This window comes from Coregonus clupeaformis, unplaced genomic scaffold (genome assembly GCF_020615455.1).
Source record: "Coregonus clupeaformis isolate EN_2021a unplaced genomic scaffold, ASM2061545v1 scaf1400, whole genome shotgun sequence".
Taxonomy (NCBI): Eukaryota; Metazoa; Chordata; class Actinopteri; order Salmoniformes; family Salmonidae; genus Coregonus; species Coregonus clupeaformis.
In genome coordinates this window covers 70,641-89,818 of record NW_025534854.1, presented here as the reverse complement: position 1 = coordinate 89,818, position 19,178 = coordinate 70,641, and the positions used below count along the sequence as shown (strand labels likewise).

The window sequence follows — 19,178 nt, the reverse complement described above, 5'->3', positions numbered from 1 at the left end:
AAATAATTAATATTTGACTTTCTATTCATAGTATTTATAAATAGATAAAAGACAGTGTAGTATCTGAGGAATTATGACTTTGCTAACGTTTTCAAATGGAACCTGAGAGGAGGTTTATTCAGCTTAGAGGGAGCATCTGGGGAGTAGTTTTGTGGGGACACCCCATAGAACAGAGGAAGTCTGTTGTGTGGAGACAGGTGATTGGTCTGTATGGGAAACCACCCAAAGCAGGGTAAAGATTATAAATACTTGGTTGAGACAAAGGAGAGCAGAATAATCATATTTGAGATGGGGCGATTATTCTCCAGGTATCTGCAGGTATCTGTAAATCGACGCTGTAACCCTTTGTTATGAATAAACCTTTATGATGAAAATACAGCGTCAGCGGTTCTCCTTGGTCACACAGCATTATTAGCAACGTTTTCTCAACACAACAAAATGGCGACGAGGAATTCGGACGAATTGCATTTTTTCTCAGTGTTTCATTCATGGGCGCCGAGCTGACTTTCGCTCCGGAGTCCGGCAGATAAGGGTGAGTTTTGTCACCACTTTGGGCTCTGGTTAGTTCGTGTGTCTGTGTGTGTGCGTTGAATAAATGCACCGTTAAGAACTTGCGTGTGTGCGTTGTTGGTTATATGCTGTGGGATAGGAGTCCATTCTAAATTTGTTTGCGCTGGTAAACAACGCAAAAAGGGGGGAGTGTCTATAGGGATATTTTGCTTGAATAAAGTTCAAGAAGAATAGATTGAAAGGAATAAGGCCTAGGGTAAATGTGTACAATTAGAACCATTGCTAATCTACGTTAGCCCTCCCAGGAGGCGATCACTAGGATGGGCCAAAAATCCTAATAACACGTTAGGTGTAGTTAGGCGAGTCCAGGGGACTTGAGGCTGTGGTATATATATATTCGGTTGTAAGTTACCTCTCAGCATGTGGTTGACGAATCATATGGTTGATGTGACCGCTCATTGAATGTCCGCGGACCTCGTGGCAGCCTAAATTTAGAGACAAAGGAATTATACGGCGCAATGGAGGTAACATGCTACATGCTACATGATACATGCTACATGGTACTTTAGGGGTCCATAGGAATGGATTGAGCCTCTTAAATTGTGTTTAGAATAGTGTAGGATTTGTGTCCTATGGTTTGTGAGCTCTGTTAAGTGTTATTGTTTGTCTATGAGGGGTAAAAGAGAGGAAGTACAGCGGGACTGTTAACTTTCTGTTGTCTAGCTTGGAGAGAACTGGGAGAGAGCTCTGTTCACGCTGAAATCGTAGTGGTGAATGTACTACGCATGCGCGTGATTATATGACTTTAGAGTTACGTAGGGGTAAATATGCCACTCCCCTGCCTACACTCCTCTGCGGGGAGAGCAGACAAACAAAGAGAGAAGGTTTAGAGACTAATAGTGTATTCTGGTTGTTACATCGGCTGTTGTTTAAAGATGAAACTGTTTTCTTGAGACCTATTGAATTGATAAATGAGAGAGAGATGTTGACGGATTAAAAAAAATAAAAAATAAAAAATAATAATGTTATTGAGCTATTTATAATATTCCTGAGTTAATTCAAGCGCGAATGTGACTAGAGAAATATTGAATGGTTGAAATAACTCAGTGAGTGCATGAACTACTAAATTCTTGTCTGTTTCTTTGTTATTCTGTCATATGAGAGACGATAAGAGGAAGGAGAAGAGAGAGAGAGCGGAAGTGCTGACGTGTACATCACGCGACAGGGTGTGATGCGACAGAGTCTGCTGCAACAGGATCGAGTCAAACTAAGGCCAGTACTCTTCTATTTACAAAACCTACCTTCCCATACAGGATATTTTGTGTGCCTAGCATAATTGATGTTATGACAATTTGACAAGGACTTGGCAAAAGACTGATCAATTGATGAAAATAAGAATTGCATATTGGAGTTTTTGTGCATGAGTGGGTTTGATTAGATATGAGGGGAATCGAGTACTGACATTATTCTGTACAATTAAGGTAATTGGGTGCTTATTAAGCAATGGGGTTTGTGAGTACTGTAGTGTTGTAGGATTAGAAGTCTTTATTTTTTTGGATTGCTCTGAAGTTGACTACTTTCATTTAATTTCCTGATTGGATGTGGTAAGATTGCCACTAATCAATAATTTGGTAAAATAAAATAAAATGAAAAAATAAATAAATTGATGAATAAATTAATTGATTAATTAATTAATTTGGGGGAAAAAAATAGGGAGGAAACTATAGGCTATATAGTCTAAAATAAAATAATTCACAATAAAGGAATATAAAAAAAAAAATAGTTGTTACAATGGGGAAAAAGGACATCAGAACTATGAAAGTAATTACACCTGTTGATATAGTTGAAAATAGTAAACCTTGCAATACCATTAACTAAAGGTTATCTGGAAAAGGGAATAAAAGTTGGCATGACATTGAACAACCATAGCTAGTGGAAGGGAATCTTAACCCTGACGTCATCAACATGATGAAAGTGATTGAATAATAGAGAGAGGATAAGCAGAAACAACGATAAAGAAAACTCCAAAAGTAGGAAGAAAATGAGATGTCTGGAAACTAAGGGTGGAATAAGGTTCAGGAAGATGGAACTTGAAGATGAAGATGAAGAAGAAGATGATGATGATGATCAGAGTGATTGAGAAGAGATCATGGGTGGATATGACTCTGTGATTAGAAGGAAGTTGGCAAGAGAGGAAAGAAGAAGGATACTAGAGATTTGATCTCTGATGGAAGTTGAAGGAAGAAGAATACAAGAGATTCGAGTTCTGAGGAAAGTGAAGATGGAGAAAGTGATAAAGATTTGGAGATTAAAGGTGCTTTATGTTCAAGAGGATTTTGTCCAACAATGATTAGCAAAGAAGAAATAGAAAGAGATATAGACTGATGCGTATTATGCCTGGATAAGGGGAATAATTTAGAAGAGACAAAGAGAACTGGAACAACAACTCAAGAAGCTGAAGATACAGAAGAGAAGAAAAAACTGCTGAGAAAAGGATCCCAAGAATTGGAGGAGAAGTATACATTGAGGCCAAGGGAAGAGAGCACCAGTAAGAAGATGATGGAAGATGATATTTCGAGGACAGAGCCTAGAATATAAGCCTTTGAAGAATACCGATATGTCAACAACTAGAAAGAACAGGACCAAGAAACTCTCAGAAAACTTGATGAAATACAACTGGGGGAGAAGAAGGAGAAGAAAAGCTTTGGTTATGAAGAATCAGTGTGCACCAAATCAACAATCACTGCCACAGCTTCAACTGAACAAGGTCAAATGCAATTGTACCAGCCACAACTAGTGGTACAAGTTGTTTCATATCCATAGATAGTTTCTGGAAAGAGGGAATTTCAGAGGAAGATACAGGAGTAAGTGAAGATCATCTGGAGGACAGGTGAACCCCTATAGGGGCCCGGAGCAAGGATTCTAGGGGTGCCTAGAAGATCCGAAAGGGGGGTGTCAGCTGGTAGCACCAGTTAGGGGAAAAAGATCCAACAATTGAAGTGAAAACAAAGGACTATAGGAATTGATGGTGAATAGCGGAACAGCTTTTATCTGTGTTCAGCCTGAAGAGGTTACACATCTCACTATGTAAAATCAACTAATTAGGATAGGGATTCGAGGGAGTAAAACAGTTGATTACTCTTAAGGAACCAATTGAGCTCTGCTATAAAAATCTGAGAAAATTACAATACCCATACTGGTATCAGAACATATACCTATTGCATTGTTGGGAAGAGATGCATTGTGTAAGTTGAACTGTACAATAAGATGTACACCAGAAGCCTGTCTGGTAGAAGATTATAAAAGAGTAGGGTTTTTGGGAATCATATTTGCTTGAAAAGGTTGATTATATCATAGGAAGGAGGACAATCTGTCTTAAAAATAATGTTAAAAGGGGTGACTGTTATTCTTGGTTACATTCCTACACCAAGAGGTGAATAAGATGTCAAACTAGGCTAAAAGATGCTCAATCGTTTGCCAAGTCTGTGTGTAAAGAAGTCATAAGCAGGTGGGGATTACCCGATCACATGTCCTAAAATTTGTGGGAAAGGATTTTGTGAATAAATCAGTGAAATGGTTTTTCTAAAATTAGTGGGAAAGGAATTTGTGGATAAATCAGTGAAATGGTTTTTGAAAAAGTTAGGAGAAAAGTCAGATTAAAAAGTTAGGAAAACTAGGGTTGAAGGAACTCTAGGACAGTAAGCTAAGCTTCAATGTTAGTAGTAAGAGAGAGAACAGTGGTGAAGGGAAATTTAGAGTTCAGTGGGAAGATAGATATGGTAGGAGTTTAGATCTGTTAGGAGCAGTTGCATTGAGAAAGTATGCGTTGCTGAATGATAAGAGAAGATTGAGGGTGATTGTAGTATCTATATTTACAATTCCCAGCAGGAAGATCAATGTGATTATAAGTGTATTTTTTGTAATCAGCAGTTTGAAAGTGAGGGATTAGAGTTAGGACTGAGAGTTAATGTAGTGACACTAGTGGTGATAGATGGAAATACAAGTAAAGAGTTCAAAGCCTTAGGGAGAATGGGTGAATCAACAACAATGACATCAACACTTCAGCATATTATAACAACAGTGAGAAGCAATTCAACTCTTTCAACATTGACAGTTATTAAAGCTATAAATATATCACATTTGATTACAAGGGAGCCAATCGCTCCAGCACCAATTTTAGAGGAAAATACTGTCATTAGGGTTAGGATGGGTGATACAGCTCATCTTCCTTGTAGATGTGAGAGAAGGAATGTGTAGAGGTGAGATTCCTCTCATGTGGAGAGAAGTTTTGAATGGTAATGTGACTATTGGGGATTTTAGAAACATCTGGGTTTTGTGGTGAGAGAATATATTCTTACCCTATGGATGGATAGGATGTTGTTACATGTTGAAGTTGAAGCTTCCATATGAGGTTTTAAAATTAAAAGAGGGGAAGAAAGGGACATAGATAAATCTGATTATGAAAGAGAGAAGTTTCATAGTCTGGGAAGCCTACCATTGGAGGATAAGTCTAAGAGAGAAGTGGGGATTTTTCCATGGTATGGTGTAAAATTTGAGAAGATAACATAGATAATATTACTTATAATTTGAAGGGTTTTGCAAAGGAAACGATAAGAGGGTTTAACCTTCTGTCAAGACTCAAAGGAGTATTGATAGATAGATATCAATTTTGAATATCCGATAATTTTTCAGAGGTTTAAATGTTAGGATGATAGTTAGTATTTTGTTATGAATCAAAGGGGGGAAATAGAATGTGATTCATTTTATATATCATTTTTATATTCTTAGTTGATATTGATGTTTTAATTTGAATGTGTTGTTTTGCAAAATATACTGTTTGGTCTTTTCTTTTCTTCCAGAAGCATATGGGGGAATATGTAGAGATTCAAATGCTCAAACAAGGACAATATGAAAGGACAATATGAAGGGACTGGAGGAAGTGGAACAAGGAAGGTGTGGAAATGTTCCGATTCCATCATCGACGATGCATTGGAAGTCGACACTGCTGAGGAGATGAAGTGTAGTGGACTACATTCCAGTGTCTGCAATGATATATAGACATATTTGCATGTGTAATACATAATTTGTGTCATATTCTTTCTGTATTAATTTTTGTAGAATGATATTTGCTGTTATTGGGTACATGTGGGGATCTCAGATGTTTTTGTTTATTTCGTGAATGCTTAGGGATATGGGGTCTAGGCAGGGATAGAGAGAATCCACAGGAGGGTTCGATGGGTCGACCAGCCTGAGTGTGGACGTTTTGGATTGTATTTTGTTTGCTGAGGCTTTCATGTGTATTCAAATTGCATCATAGTTTCAAATGCATTGATAAAGATTTATGAATTGATCTGGAGTACTTAAGTGGTTGCCTGGGGCAGAGGGGCCGTGAGAGAATTTTACTGTCTTGATTGATGGAGGGATATTTGGAAAGAAGGCTGCCAGATAGGTTTTTCGCTCTCACACTCCATAAAGATTTGTTCATATTTCATAGAAATGTATTCACACTTCATAAAGATTTGTTCATATTTCATAGAAATGTATTTACACTCCATAGAAAAATGTGTTTTTGGTTAATTGTTAAAGATACTCAATAAGAGAAATTGTTACTTGTCATAATCCTATTCTGTTTGTTTTCGAGACTTAATTAGTCTCGAAGGGGGGAATATGTAGTATCTGAGGAATTATGACTTTGCTAACATTTTCAAATGGAACCTGAGAGGAGGTTTATTCAGCTTAGAGGGAGCATCTGGGGAGTAGTTTTGTGGGGACACCCCATAGAACAGAGGAAGTCTGTTGTGTGGAGACAGGTGATTGGTCTGTATGGGAAACCACCCACAGCAGGGTAAAGAGTATAAATACTTGGTTGAGACAAAGGAGAGCAGAATAATCATATTTGAGATGGGGCGATTATTCTCCAGGTATCTGTAAATCGACGCTGTAACCCTTTGTTATGAATAAACCTTTATGATGAAAATACAGCGTCAGCGGTTCTCCTTGGTCACACAGCATAATTAGCAACATTTTCTCGACACAACAACAGCATTAGAAGAAAGGATAATTATTGAAATAATACATCTTCAAATACAAGGAACTGGAACACAAAAGTACTTAAAAGCCCGAATTTAGGTAGGAATCAACATGGTAGGGATAAAAACACAGCAAACAGAGGACATCGAAGGCACATATGTGGGTATGTGTGGGATATACATTTTAAAATAAATTATAAATATAGGTGGAACGGTCCCCAACCCTATACATCCACCAGAGCGACCCACACACTAAGGAGAACTCCTTATCTGTTTTATAGGCCTACTGCAAGTAGCCTATATGCAGCCAAGACAGAAAGATGAACGCGGTCAGACACCCACTAAAGCAGCACTGCCCCCTCAAGAGTCTGAGCCTGCCTGGCAGGGTTGGTCCAACAAAGCCAAAGCCCATGGATGGGTGAGCATAAGATACAAAGAATTTCTCAAAGCTACTTTTGAGAACCTTGATGGACTTTGTACCTAGCAGGTGGGAATTGCGGTGGGGTGCCCCCACCCAGGTAGTGGCAACACTAGCTGCAGTAACCCATGGGGAGGGAGTCACACTCTGACAATCAGAGAAGGGGCAAATTATTGTGGCCCTGGTGGCACAAAATAATCAAAAGGTCTGACTGCACAGAGATGCTTGGGAAAATGGTCACAACGGGGGACCAGCGTGTGTTTGTTTCAGGGTAGGGGGGTGTACAGTTGAAGTCGGAAGCTTACATACATCTTAGCCAAATACATTTAAACTCAATTTGTCACAATTCCTGACATTTAATCCTAGTAAAAAGTCCCTGTCTTAGGTCAGTTAGGATCACCACTTTATTTTAAGAATGTGAAATGTCAGAATAATAGTAGAGAGAATTATTTATTTCAGCTTTTAATTCATTTACATTCCCAGTGGGTCAGAAGTTTACATACACTCAATTAGTATTTGGTAGCATTGCCTGTAAATTGTTTAACTTGGGTCAAATGTTTTGGGTAGCCTTCCACAAGCTTCCCACAATAGGTTGGGTGAATTTTGGCCCATTCCTCCTGACAGAGCTGGTGTAACTGAGTCAGGTTTGTAGGCCTCCTTGCTTGCACACGCTCTTTCAGTTCTGCCCACACATTTTCTATAGGATTGAGGTCAGGGCTTTGTGATGGCCACTCCAATACCTTGACTTTGTTGTCCTTAAGCCATTTTGCCACAACTTTGGAAGTATGCTTGGGGTCATTGTCCATTTGGAAGACCCATTTGCGACCAAGCTTCAACTTCCTGACTGATGTCTTGAGCTGTTGCTTCAATATATCCACATAATTTTCCTTCCTCATGATGCCATCTATTTTGTGAAGTGCACCAGTCCCTCCTGCAGCAAAGCACCCCCACAGCATGATGCTGCCACCCCCCATGCTTCACGGTTGGGATGTTGTTCTTCAGCTTGCAAGTCTTCCCCTTTTTCCTCCAAACATAACAATGGTCATTATGGCCAAACAGTTCTATTTTTGTTTCATCAGACCAGAGGACATTTCTCCAAAACGTACGATCCCCATGTGCAGTTGCAAACTGTGGTCTGGCTTTTTTATGGCGGTTTTGGAGCAGTGGCTTCTTCCTTGCTGAGCGGCCTTTCAGGTTATGTCAATATAGGACTCGTTTTACTGTGGATATAGATACTTTTGTACCTGTTTCCTCCAGCATCTTCACAAGGTCCTTTGCTGTTGTTCTGGGATTGATTTGCACTTTTCACACCAAAGTACGTTAATCTCTAGGAGACAGAACGTGTCTCCTTCCTGAGCGGTATGATGGCTGCGTGGTCCCATGGTATTTATACTTGCGTACTATTGTTTGTACAGATGAATGTGGTACCTTCAGGCATTTGGAAATTGCTCCCAAGGATGAACCAGACTTGTGGAGGTCCACAACATTTTTTCTGACCTCTTGGCTGATTTCTTTTGATTCGATTTTCCCATGATGTCAAGCAAAGAGGCACTGAGTGATGTCAATTAGCCTATCAGAAGCTTCTAAAGCCATGAAATCCTTTTCTGGAATTTTCCAAGCTGTTTAAAGGCACCGTCAACTTAGTGTATGTAAACTTCTGACCCACTGGAATTGTGATACAGTGAATTATAAGTGAAATAATCTGTCTGTAAACAATTGTTGGAAAAATTACTTGTGTCATGCACAAAGTAGATGTCCTAACCGACTTGCCAAAACTATAGTTTCTTAACAAGGAATTTGTGGAGTGGTTGAAAAACGAGTTTTAATGACTCCAAACAAAGTGTATGTAAACTTCTGACTTCAACTGTATCTGAGCTCCATCAGCTAGGACTGATTAATCAAATCTCCCCATTTTTGCTCAATTTTGCATGCCTTCTCAAACAGCTACAACTGTATATGCATTCGCACATCAAGTCTTCTCTTGAGTTGGGCTCGGGGATGGAACAACTGTTGAACATCTGAGCTTGTGGTTGTTTGTGGGGGAAGGGTGGGGAGTGTGTATGAGTGTGTGTCTATGTATCCCACATCTGTTGCTATGGGGTAATGGTGTTAGGGACAATACAGGATGAATCACAATAATTGTTTGCCACAATAATAATTGCTTGCCAAAAATGTAATTTTTGTAATGCCAATCCTGGTTATTGGTAACAATCCTTCATATGAACTGCTTACATTATTACTCATATTATTCGTTAATTGTGGCAATAAATTAAGATATGCAAGATTTTTTTGATATATATAACTATATACAATACAATCAAGGTGACAGCATTGGAAATGCTTTTGGCAGTTCATCTGCTTCTGTTTTGTGAGTGGCACTCTGTGCTCTTTTTAAAGGATGGGTCCCAATCTCTCAAAGGCCCTAAGATACAGATGGACAGGGGTGGTCTGCCAGTCACTGGGACAACAACCCAACTTGGGATGGGGGGGAGGTTTTAGTGGGTGGAATAGTGGAGAACAATTGGAGGTTTACTCAGTAGCAGTGCAAATACCATAGTACAGCTATATAGACAGTTAATCATTATGGTAATTTTTTATGGTAAATTTACAAACATATATTATGAAAAATATAATTGAAAGTTGTATCTCATTATGGTAAATGGGGAAATATGTATAACCAATTATAATTGTAATGGCTTAGCTGATAATAAGAAAAGACTATCAGTATTTACCTGAAAGGAATATAATATCTATTGTTTACAGGAAACTCATTCAACAATTTTAGATGAAGTTGTGTGGAAAAAGGACTTGGGGGTGTGAAATATACTTCTTCTATGGGCAAAGAACTCAAAAGGGGTGATATTAATTAACAATTTTGATCAGAATGTGCAAATTGTTCAAACAGATCCGCAAGGTACGGTATGTATACTGTATATATTTAGCGTCTGCTAAATGATGTAAATGTAAAATTATATATATATATATATATATATATATATATATATATATATATATATATATATATATACATACATACATACATATATATATATATACATACATATATATATATATATATATATATATATATATATATATATATATATACATACACACACATACACACACCACACACTACCAGTCAAAAGTTTTAGAACACCTACTCATTCAAGGGTTTTTCTTTATTTTTACTATTTTCTACATTGTAGAATAATAGTGAATAGGTCAAAACTATTAAATAACACATATGGAATCATGTAGTAACCAGAAAAGTGTTAAACAAATCAAAAAATATTTTATATTTGAGATTCTTCAAATAGCCACCCTTTGCCTTGATGACAGCTTTGCACACTCTTGGCATTCTCTCAACCAGCTTCATGAGGTAGTCACCTGGAATGCATTTCAATTAACAGGTGTGCCTTCTTAAAAGTTAATTTGTGGAATTTATTTCCTCCTTTATGCATTTGAGCCAATCAGTTGTGTTGTGACCAAGTCCATATTATGGCAAGAACAGCTCAAATAAGCAAAGAGAAACGACAGTCCATCATTACTTTAAGACATGAAGGTCAGTCAATATGGAACATTTCAAGAACTTTGAACGTTTCTTCAAGTGCAGTCGCATAACCCTTCAAGTGCTTTGATGAAACTGGCTCACATGAGGACCGCCACAGGAATGGAAGACCCAGAGTTACCTCTGCTGCAGAGGATAAGTTAATTAGAGTTACCAGCCTCAGAAATTGCAGCCCAAATAAAAGCTTCACAGAGTTCAAGTAACAGACACATCTCAACATCAATTGTTCAGAGGAGACTGTGTGAATCAGGCCTTCATGGTCGAATTGCCTCAAAGAAACCACTACTAAAGGACACCAATTATAATAAGAGACTTGCTTGGGCCAAGAGACACGAGCAATGGACATTAGACCGGTGGAAATCTGTCCTTTGGTCTGGAATTCAAATTTGAGATTTTTGGTTCCAACCGCCTTGTCTTTGCGAGACGCAGTGTGGGTGAACGGATGATCTCCACATGTGTATTTCCCACTGTAAAGCATGGAGGAGGAGGTGTTATGGTGTGGGGGTGCTTTGCTGTCTGATTTATTTAGAATTCAAGGCACACTTAACCAGCATGGCTACCACAGCATTCTGCAGCGATGCGCCATCCCATCTGGTTGGGGCTTAGTGGTACTATCATTTGTTTTTCAACAGGACAATGACCCAACACACCTCCAGGCTGTGTAAGGGCTATTTTACCAAGAAGGAGAGGGATGGAGTGCTGCATCAGATGACCTGGCCTCCACAATCCCCCGATCTCAACCAAATTGAGATGGTTTGGGATGAGTCGAACCGCAGAGTGAAGGATCAGCATATGTGGGAACTCCTTCAAGACTGTTGGAAAAGCATTCCAGGTGAAGCTGATTGAGAGAATGCAAAGGGTGGCTATTTGAAGAATCTCAAATATAAAATATATTTTGATGTGTTTCATACTTTTTTGGTTACTACATGATTCTACAATGTAGAAAATAGTAAAAATAAAGAAAAACCCTTGAATAGTAGGTGTTCTAAAACTTTTGACCAGTAGTGTATATATTAATGATTTATCAAGCCTTCAAGCAATACAAGACTCTATTATTATGGTGGAAGATTATTATACGGTTTTAAATACCTCAATGGACCGTAAAGGAAATCACACTACAAACGATCACCCTTATGCACTTAAGGAAATCACGAATATCATGGACATATGGAGACTTAAATATCCTGACCTGGTGAGATATGCATGGCGGAGGCTCTATCAAGCCAGTCGTCCTCACTACTTTCTTTTGTCATTTTCGCTGGCACCAAAGGTTTAAAAAGTGTTGATAGGGGACAGACTTCTGTCGGAATAATTGGCATATACTGTACATTACTCTTACAGATGACAACTTGTTTTTAACCAGGACAGAATAATTCATAACTGGCTTTTTCCGACAGAATATACAGTAGGGACAGCAGATCCCCTTATTGTATGGGACACTTTTAAAATGTGCCTTTAGAGGCCATGCAATTCAATATGAAATATGGGGAAAAATGCATCAAATTATTTTTTAATCTTCAATATAGATAGGCTACCAAAAAGTATTTACTGAAACTTGTAACAAATGAAGGAGTCACCCATGATTCACCAAAGTACCAAAGTACTTTAAGCACGTTTTCGTTTCAGTCTCCACAATCTCCACTTAATTGTAAAGATTTTTTTCTATTAATAATGTAAAAATAACAGCTGTACAGAAAGACTCATGTGAAGGTCAAATTACAGAGAAGGAACACCTTGATGCAATTAAAGCCTTTAAGTCCGGGAAAACTCCAGGGTTGGATGGCATACCAAACCTTTTTTGATGTACTCAGAGGACCGTTATTAGCATGTTTCAACCATGTTTTGTTTAAAATGGTAGATTATCAGATACTCAACAAGAAGGTCTGATTTCATTATTACTGAAACAGGACCCAAGTGATAAATAGAAAATACCCAGTCCATTGAAAAAATTGGAGGCCCTTACAATTCAGTTTTGTGATGCAAAAATTCTAGCAAAATGCATAGCGCATATAATTATAAAGGTGTTCTCCCGAGTGGCGCAGCGGTCTAAGGCACTGGAGGCGTCACTACAGATCCGGGTTCGATCCCGGCTGCGACTGGGAGACCCATTGTCCCATCACGCTCTAGTTACTCCTTGTGGCTGCATGCACGTTGACTTTGGTTCTGACACATTGGTGAGGCTGGCTTCCGGGTTAAGCGAGCAGTGTGTCAAGAAGGTCGAGGTTGCGTCCTCCAAAACCCGCTTCTTAACACCCGCCCACTTAACCCAGAAGCACCAATGTTTCAGAGGAAACTGTCCAACTGACGACCGTGCCTGGCCCACCACAAGAGCACGATGAGCCAAGTAAAGCTCCCTCCGGCCAAACCCAGACAATGCTGGGCCAATTGTGCGCCGCCCTATGGGAGTCCCGGTCACGGCCGGTTGTGACACAGCCTGGGATCAGTGCCTTAGACCGCTGCGCCTCTTGGGAGGCCCTCATGATTTATTTTAAATCCACAATTTTGATTCTTCCACAGCCTCAGAGGATCTAGATAATTTTTCTAACCTCTCTGGATTACAACCAAATTATGATAAATGTACTATATTACGTATTGGATCACCAAAAAATACACGTTTTACATTACCTTGTAGTTTACCAATAAAATGGTCTGACAGTGAAGTGGACATTATTATTCATATCCCAGTTTACCCATTTGCTTATGGCCTTGCGACTTGCGACTTGTTTTTTAAATTATATGAGCAAAAAATATTCAATTTTATTTGGAACGGCAAACCAGACAAAATTAAACGGGCCTATTTATATAATGAATATGAATTCGGAGGGCAGAAATTATTAAATATTAAACCATTAGACCTCTCACTAAAGGCTTCAGTCATACAAAAGTTATACTTGAATCCGAACTGGTTCTCTAGCAGATTAATAAGAATGTCTCACCCCATGTTCAAGAATGGCCTTTTTCCCTTTTCAGATTACGACCTCTCACTTTATTATTTGAAAATGAAATAATCTCCAAAATATTGCTATTTCTGAAACAAGCCGTAGAAAGTTGGTTGCAATTTCAGTTTAATCCACCAGAAAAGACAGAACAAATATTACAACAAATATTATGGTTAAACTGACATATCAAAAAACTATATTTTTTTAAAGAAAAAAAACCCCGGTATAATCTTTGTAAATGAGATCATAAATAGGACTGGTGGTGTTATGTCACACATGCAGCTAACAAACATATATGGAAATGTCTGCTCTACTCAAAATTACAAACAACTAATTGCAGCATTACCACAAAAATGGAAGAGGAAAGTGGAAGGGAAAGTAAGGAACTTGTCTGTCGGCCCTGCATTAAAGACCAAAATTGGTTAAAGAAAATTGTGATAAATAAAAAATTATACCAGTTTCATTTAAGGACCACCTGTGCCATATATATTGCAAAATAGTTGGGAAGAGATTTTCGATGTACCGATTCCATGGCTCATGTTTTATGAACTGATACACAAAACGACGCTGGACTCAAAACTTAGAGTTTTTCAATATAAATTATTATACAAAATTGTTGCAACCAATAGAGTGTTATGTTAGTTTAGAGATATATGGGGGATGCAACCATCCCAGCTCTGCAGATTTTGCTGCAAAGAGACAGAATCATTAGATATATACATATTTACAAAGAAAATATATGGGGGATTGGAAATGATGCAGACAATTACATTGATGGAAGCCACAATCCATCTGTCATATTAAAACTGATCTACCCCCTAAAAAAAGAAAAATGATTAAAATAAAAATCTATGGGAAGGAGATGTCGTGCTGCATGAGGCAAATGGTGGTCACACCAGATACTGACTGGTTTTCTGATCCACGCCCCTATCTTTTTTTAAGGTATCAGTGACCAACAGATGCATATCTGTATTGCCAGTCATGTGAAATCCATAGATTAGGGCCTAAATAATTTATTTTATTTGACTGATTTCCTTATATGAACTGTAACTCAGTAAAATCATTGAAATTGTTGCATGTTGTGTTTATATTTTTGTTCAGTGTAGTTTATACAGGTGTGTTAGCTTTAGGGCTGGGGGAAAAGTTTGACATCAATCAGGCCCCTGAGGACTGGAGTTGCCCATCCCTGAGCAATAGGGTGGTCGGCCTCAACGGGTGAGAAAATATGCCTTCACATAATCAGCACAGTTAATCCATTTCATCTACACATACTCATGGGTGAAACTCCCGCTCCACCCAACCCCGCCCTTCTCCCCATCAGTGAGTCTCACAATGATCAGATTCTCATAAAGGGAAAGGCCACATTCCAAGTTAATCAATCCTCTTCAGATAAAAATACAAGTGAGAATTTAATGAATTCACCCACACTGATAGCAATGAATTACGAGTAACACATTGTAAAAGCAGCCAACTGAAGGAAAATGGCTTTCCACAGTCCAGGGTGCTTAACATGGATTCACAAAGAGCACACTTTCAGTAAAAACGAAATGTCACATGGTAGTTAATTAAACTGCATCTCATACAACAGTTATGTTAACTTCCTCATGTTAAACAGAGCATAGGCCTATTTTGTATAATGAGTGCTTACATATGATCTTACAATGCACAATAACAGATCAGTGAGTGCATTGAATTCAATAATGAAAAGGCAACTGTGGGTACAGTGGTCATTGGTAATGAAAAGTGTTTGGCATCTTAATCAAAATCAGACATGATTGAACTATTCTCATAATTTGGCATAAGGTAATTTAACAATGGGACATTTTTATTGAATTAAATATTTACTGTCAAAGAGAACAGATACTACACATGTTAGAATGTTGTTTCTATAAAAGGAAATTCATTAGTCATAATCTCAACCATTTATAACATTTTGTGAATCCATCTGCTTAACTTTTGTAGAAAAGCTGTTAGCTTTGTTGTGATATCAATGTAGAAGGCATTGTCTAAACATATCCCACTGGGCATACACTGGTTCAATCAAAGTTGTTTAAACGTAATTTGTTAACGTATTGTGATGTGGAATCAACGTGGAAAATACATTGGATTTGAAAAACGTCATCAACCAGTATTGTTTTCATCTAATTTCAACCAGTGTTGTAAACATTGAAATTAGGGTAAAACTTAAACACATTGATGTAACAACCTGTTAGTCAGGTTAAGTATGTATATGTTGAAATTTAGTGAAGAATTTCACGTAGGAACGTAACAAATATTTGTTATCCTATATTCAATATATATTGGGTGGTTGAAATTATGTTGAATTTTATATTTGACTAGACATTTTATTTGACCTTGGTTCAATGTTGATAGTAAAATGGTATGTTTGAATCAACGTCATGCTATCAACCTAAATAAAGAGGTACATTGAAATAAAATGTGAAGTCACAGTCAAACGATTCCTGCCTGAACAGTGACTCCTATACAGTTGAAGTCGGAAGTTTACATACACTTAGGTTGGAGTCATTAAAACTCGTTTTTCAATCACTCCACACATTTCTTGTTAAATATAGTTTTGGCAAGTCGATTAGGACATCTACTTTGTGCATGACACAAGTAATTTTTCCACCAATTGTTTACAGACAGATTATTTCACTTATAATTCACTGTATCACAATTCCAGTGGGTCAGAAGTTTACATACACTAAATTGACTGTGCCTTTAAACAGCTTGGAAAATTCCAGAAAATGATGTCATGGCTTTAGGAGCTTCTGATAGGCTAATTAACATCATTTGAGTCAATTGGAGGTGTAGCTGTGGATGTATTCCAAGGCCTACCTTCAAACTCAGTGCCTCTTTGCTTGATATCATGGGAAAATCCAAAGAAATCAGCCAAGACCTCAGAAAAAATGTGTAGACATCCACAAGTCTGGTTCATCCTTGGAAGCAATTTCCAAACGCCTGAAGGTACCACGTTCATCTGTACAAACAATAGTACGCAAGTATAAACACCATGGGACCACGCAGCCGTCATTCCACTCAGGAAGGAGACGCGTTCTGTCTCCTAGAGATGAACGTACTTTGGTGCAAAAAGTGCAAATCAATCCCAGAACAACTGCAAATGACCTTGTGAAGATGCTGGAGGAAACAGGTACAAAAGTATATATATCCACAGTAAAACGTGTCCTATATCGACATAACCTGAGAGGCCGCTCAGCAAGGAAGAAGCCACTGCTCCAAAACCGCCATAGAAAAGCCAGACTACGGTTTGCAACTGCACATGGGGACAAAGATCGTACTTTTTGGAGAAATGTCCTCTGGTCTGATGAAACAAAAATAGAACTGTTTGGCCATAATGACCATCGTTATGTTTGGAGGAAAAAGGGGAAGACTTGCAAGCCGAAGAACACCATCCCAACCGTGAAGCACGGTGGTGGCAGCATGCACTTCACAAAATAGATGGCATCACGAGGAAGCAAAATTATGTGGATATATTGAAGCAACATCTCAAGACATCAGTCAGAAAGTTAAAGCTTGGTCGCAAATGGGTCTTCCAAATGGACAATGACCCCAAGCATACTTCCAAAGTTGTGGCAAAATGGCTTAAGGACAACAAAGTCAAGGTATTGGAGTGGCCATCACAAAGCCCTGACCTCAATCCTATAGAAAATGTGTGAGCAGAACTGAAAGAGCGTGTGCGAGCAAGGAGGCCTACAAACCTGACTCAGTTACACCTGCTCTGTCAGGAGGAATGGGCCAAATTTCACCCAACTTATTGGAAGCTTGTGGAAGGCTACCCGTAACGTTTGACCCAAGTTAAACAATTTAAAGGCAATGCTACCAAATACTAATTGAGTGTATGTAAACTTCTGACCAACTGGGAATGTGATGAAAGATTTAAAAGCTGAAATAAATCACTCTACTATTATTCTGACATTTCACATTCTTAAAATAAAGTGGTGATCCTAACTGACCTAAGACATGGAATTTTTACTAGGATTAAATGTCAGGAATTGTGAAAAACTGAGTTTAAATGTATTTGGCTAAGGTGTATGTAAACTTCCGACTTCAACTGTATATGAGGGGTAATGCACTTCAGTGAGAACGAGTTTATCATCCAGATGCCTACCTCTATGTACCCTGCTTAGCTTTGGAAATAAGCTGTGTTCGTTCAGCTGAGCTATCATGTCAACACATTTAGATATTGATGAGCTTCCATACTCATTTGCATAGAGCAAGGTTCCCCAAACTCAAATCAAACTATTTTAAGTGCATTTCAAGTTTTATTTGATTTAGTGCTATTTTAACTTTGATTTATGGTTTAGATGGAGACATGAATCCAACATATCAGTGATTAATTTGTAGACAAACTGGATATTGAATTGTGAACACAACCAATTATCAACATTTAAAGGAGATGTTCTCACTGAAGTGTATTACCCGTCATAACAGTAGGAGCCACTGTTCAGGCAGGAATAGTTGGACTGTAGCTTCACATTTTATTTAAATATGCCTCTTTATTTAGGTTGATGGCATGATGTTGAAACAATGACATTGATTCAGACATACAATTTTACTATCAACATTCAAACAAGGTCAAATAACATGTGTAATCAATTATGAAATTCTACATAATTTCAACCATTCAATATAGGATTACAAATATTTTAAATGTTTCTGTGGAATGTTCTATGCAATTTCAACATATACATAGTTCTGATGATCATTTTGAAATTAGATTGATGTATGAACCCGTTAGTCAGGTTAAGTCAATTTAAGTTGAAGTTTTACCTTAATTGCAATGTTTACAACGCTGGTTGAAATTAGATGAAAAAAGTACTGGTTGATAACTTTTTCAAATCCAATGTATTTTCCACATTGATTCCACCTCACAATATGTTGACAAATTATGTTGAAACAACTGGAATGCTGTGATACATACCTTAGGATAGTCACCAACACCAGAATGTTTCCTACAAGCCCCGTTGAACAGAGGAATCCAATGAGAGAAGGTAAAATAGTGGTCTCTGTTAGATAGACAAAATTATAATAAACATGATCAGGGTCATTGCACTCATTGTCCCAAGATTCATTGAGAAGAACTCGTTGAGAGGTCCGATTCCAGAATGCACGTCCGTCCATTGTGGAAAAGCAAAACGCTGGTGATGAGTTACTGAAACGGAACTAAATATAATGTTCCATGGTCAGGTGGTGGTGATGGAGAGTTTTCAATCATTACTGCTGAACGGTCGGAGCTAACGTTCTCTTGAAGACTCTTGCAATGAAACTCCAAGAGCGCATTACTCACGTAGTTTGAACAGACGCGGTGTGCAGTTTCATTTGCATTGGTCATGCTCGGTATGCTGTTTATCAAACGAAACAGATTAACCAGATTTTATACATTCCCAGAGCATAACAGGATGTTTTCTCTTGAGATAAGATTGAGATTATTTGTCCAAACATTAGACTAGAAAAACCTTATTATTAGACATTTTGAAAACCACAATTTGTTGTGTTACAGCCTGAATTTGAAATTGATTAAATTGAGATTTTTTTGTCACTGGCCTACACACCCCCTAATGTTAAAGTGGAATTATGTTTTTAGACATTTTTACAAATTAATAAAAATTGAAAAGCTGAAATGTCTTGAGTCAATAAGTATTCAAACCATTTGTTATGGCAAGCATAAATAGATTCAGGAGTAAACATTT

The 19,178-nt window shown here is 38.0% G+C and overlaps 1 protein-coding gene across 1 annotated transcript in view; it reads right to left on the bottom strand.

Moving 5' to 3' along the window:
- LOC121555951 (melanin-concentrating hormone receptor 2-like) overlaps positions 1–18,609 on the bottom strand; it is a 47,080-nt gene extending 28,471 nt beyond the window's left edge. The window contains exon 1 of the mRNA XM_041869793.2: positions 18,410–18,609. Coding sequence (XP_041725727.1) covers positions 18,410–18,609 — 200 coding nt within the window. The remainder of the gene's footprint in view (positions 1–18,409) is intronic.
- Positions 18,610–19,178: the final 569 nt, after the last annotated feature.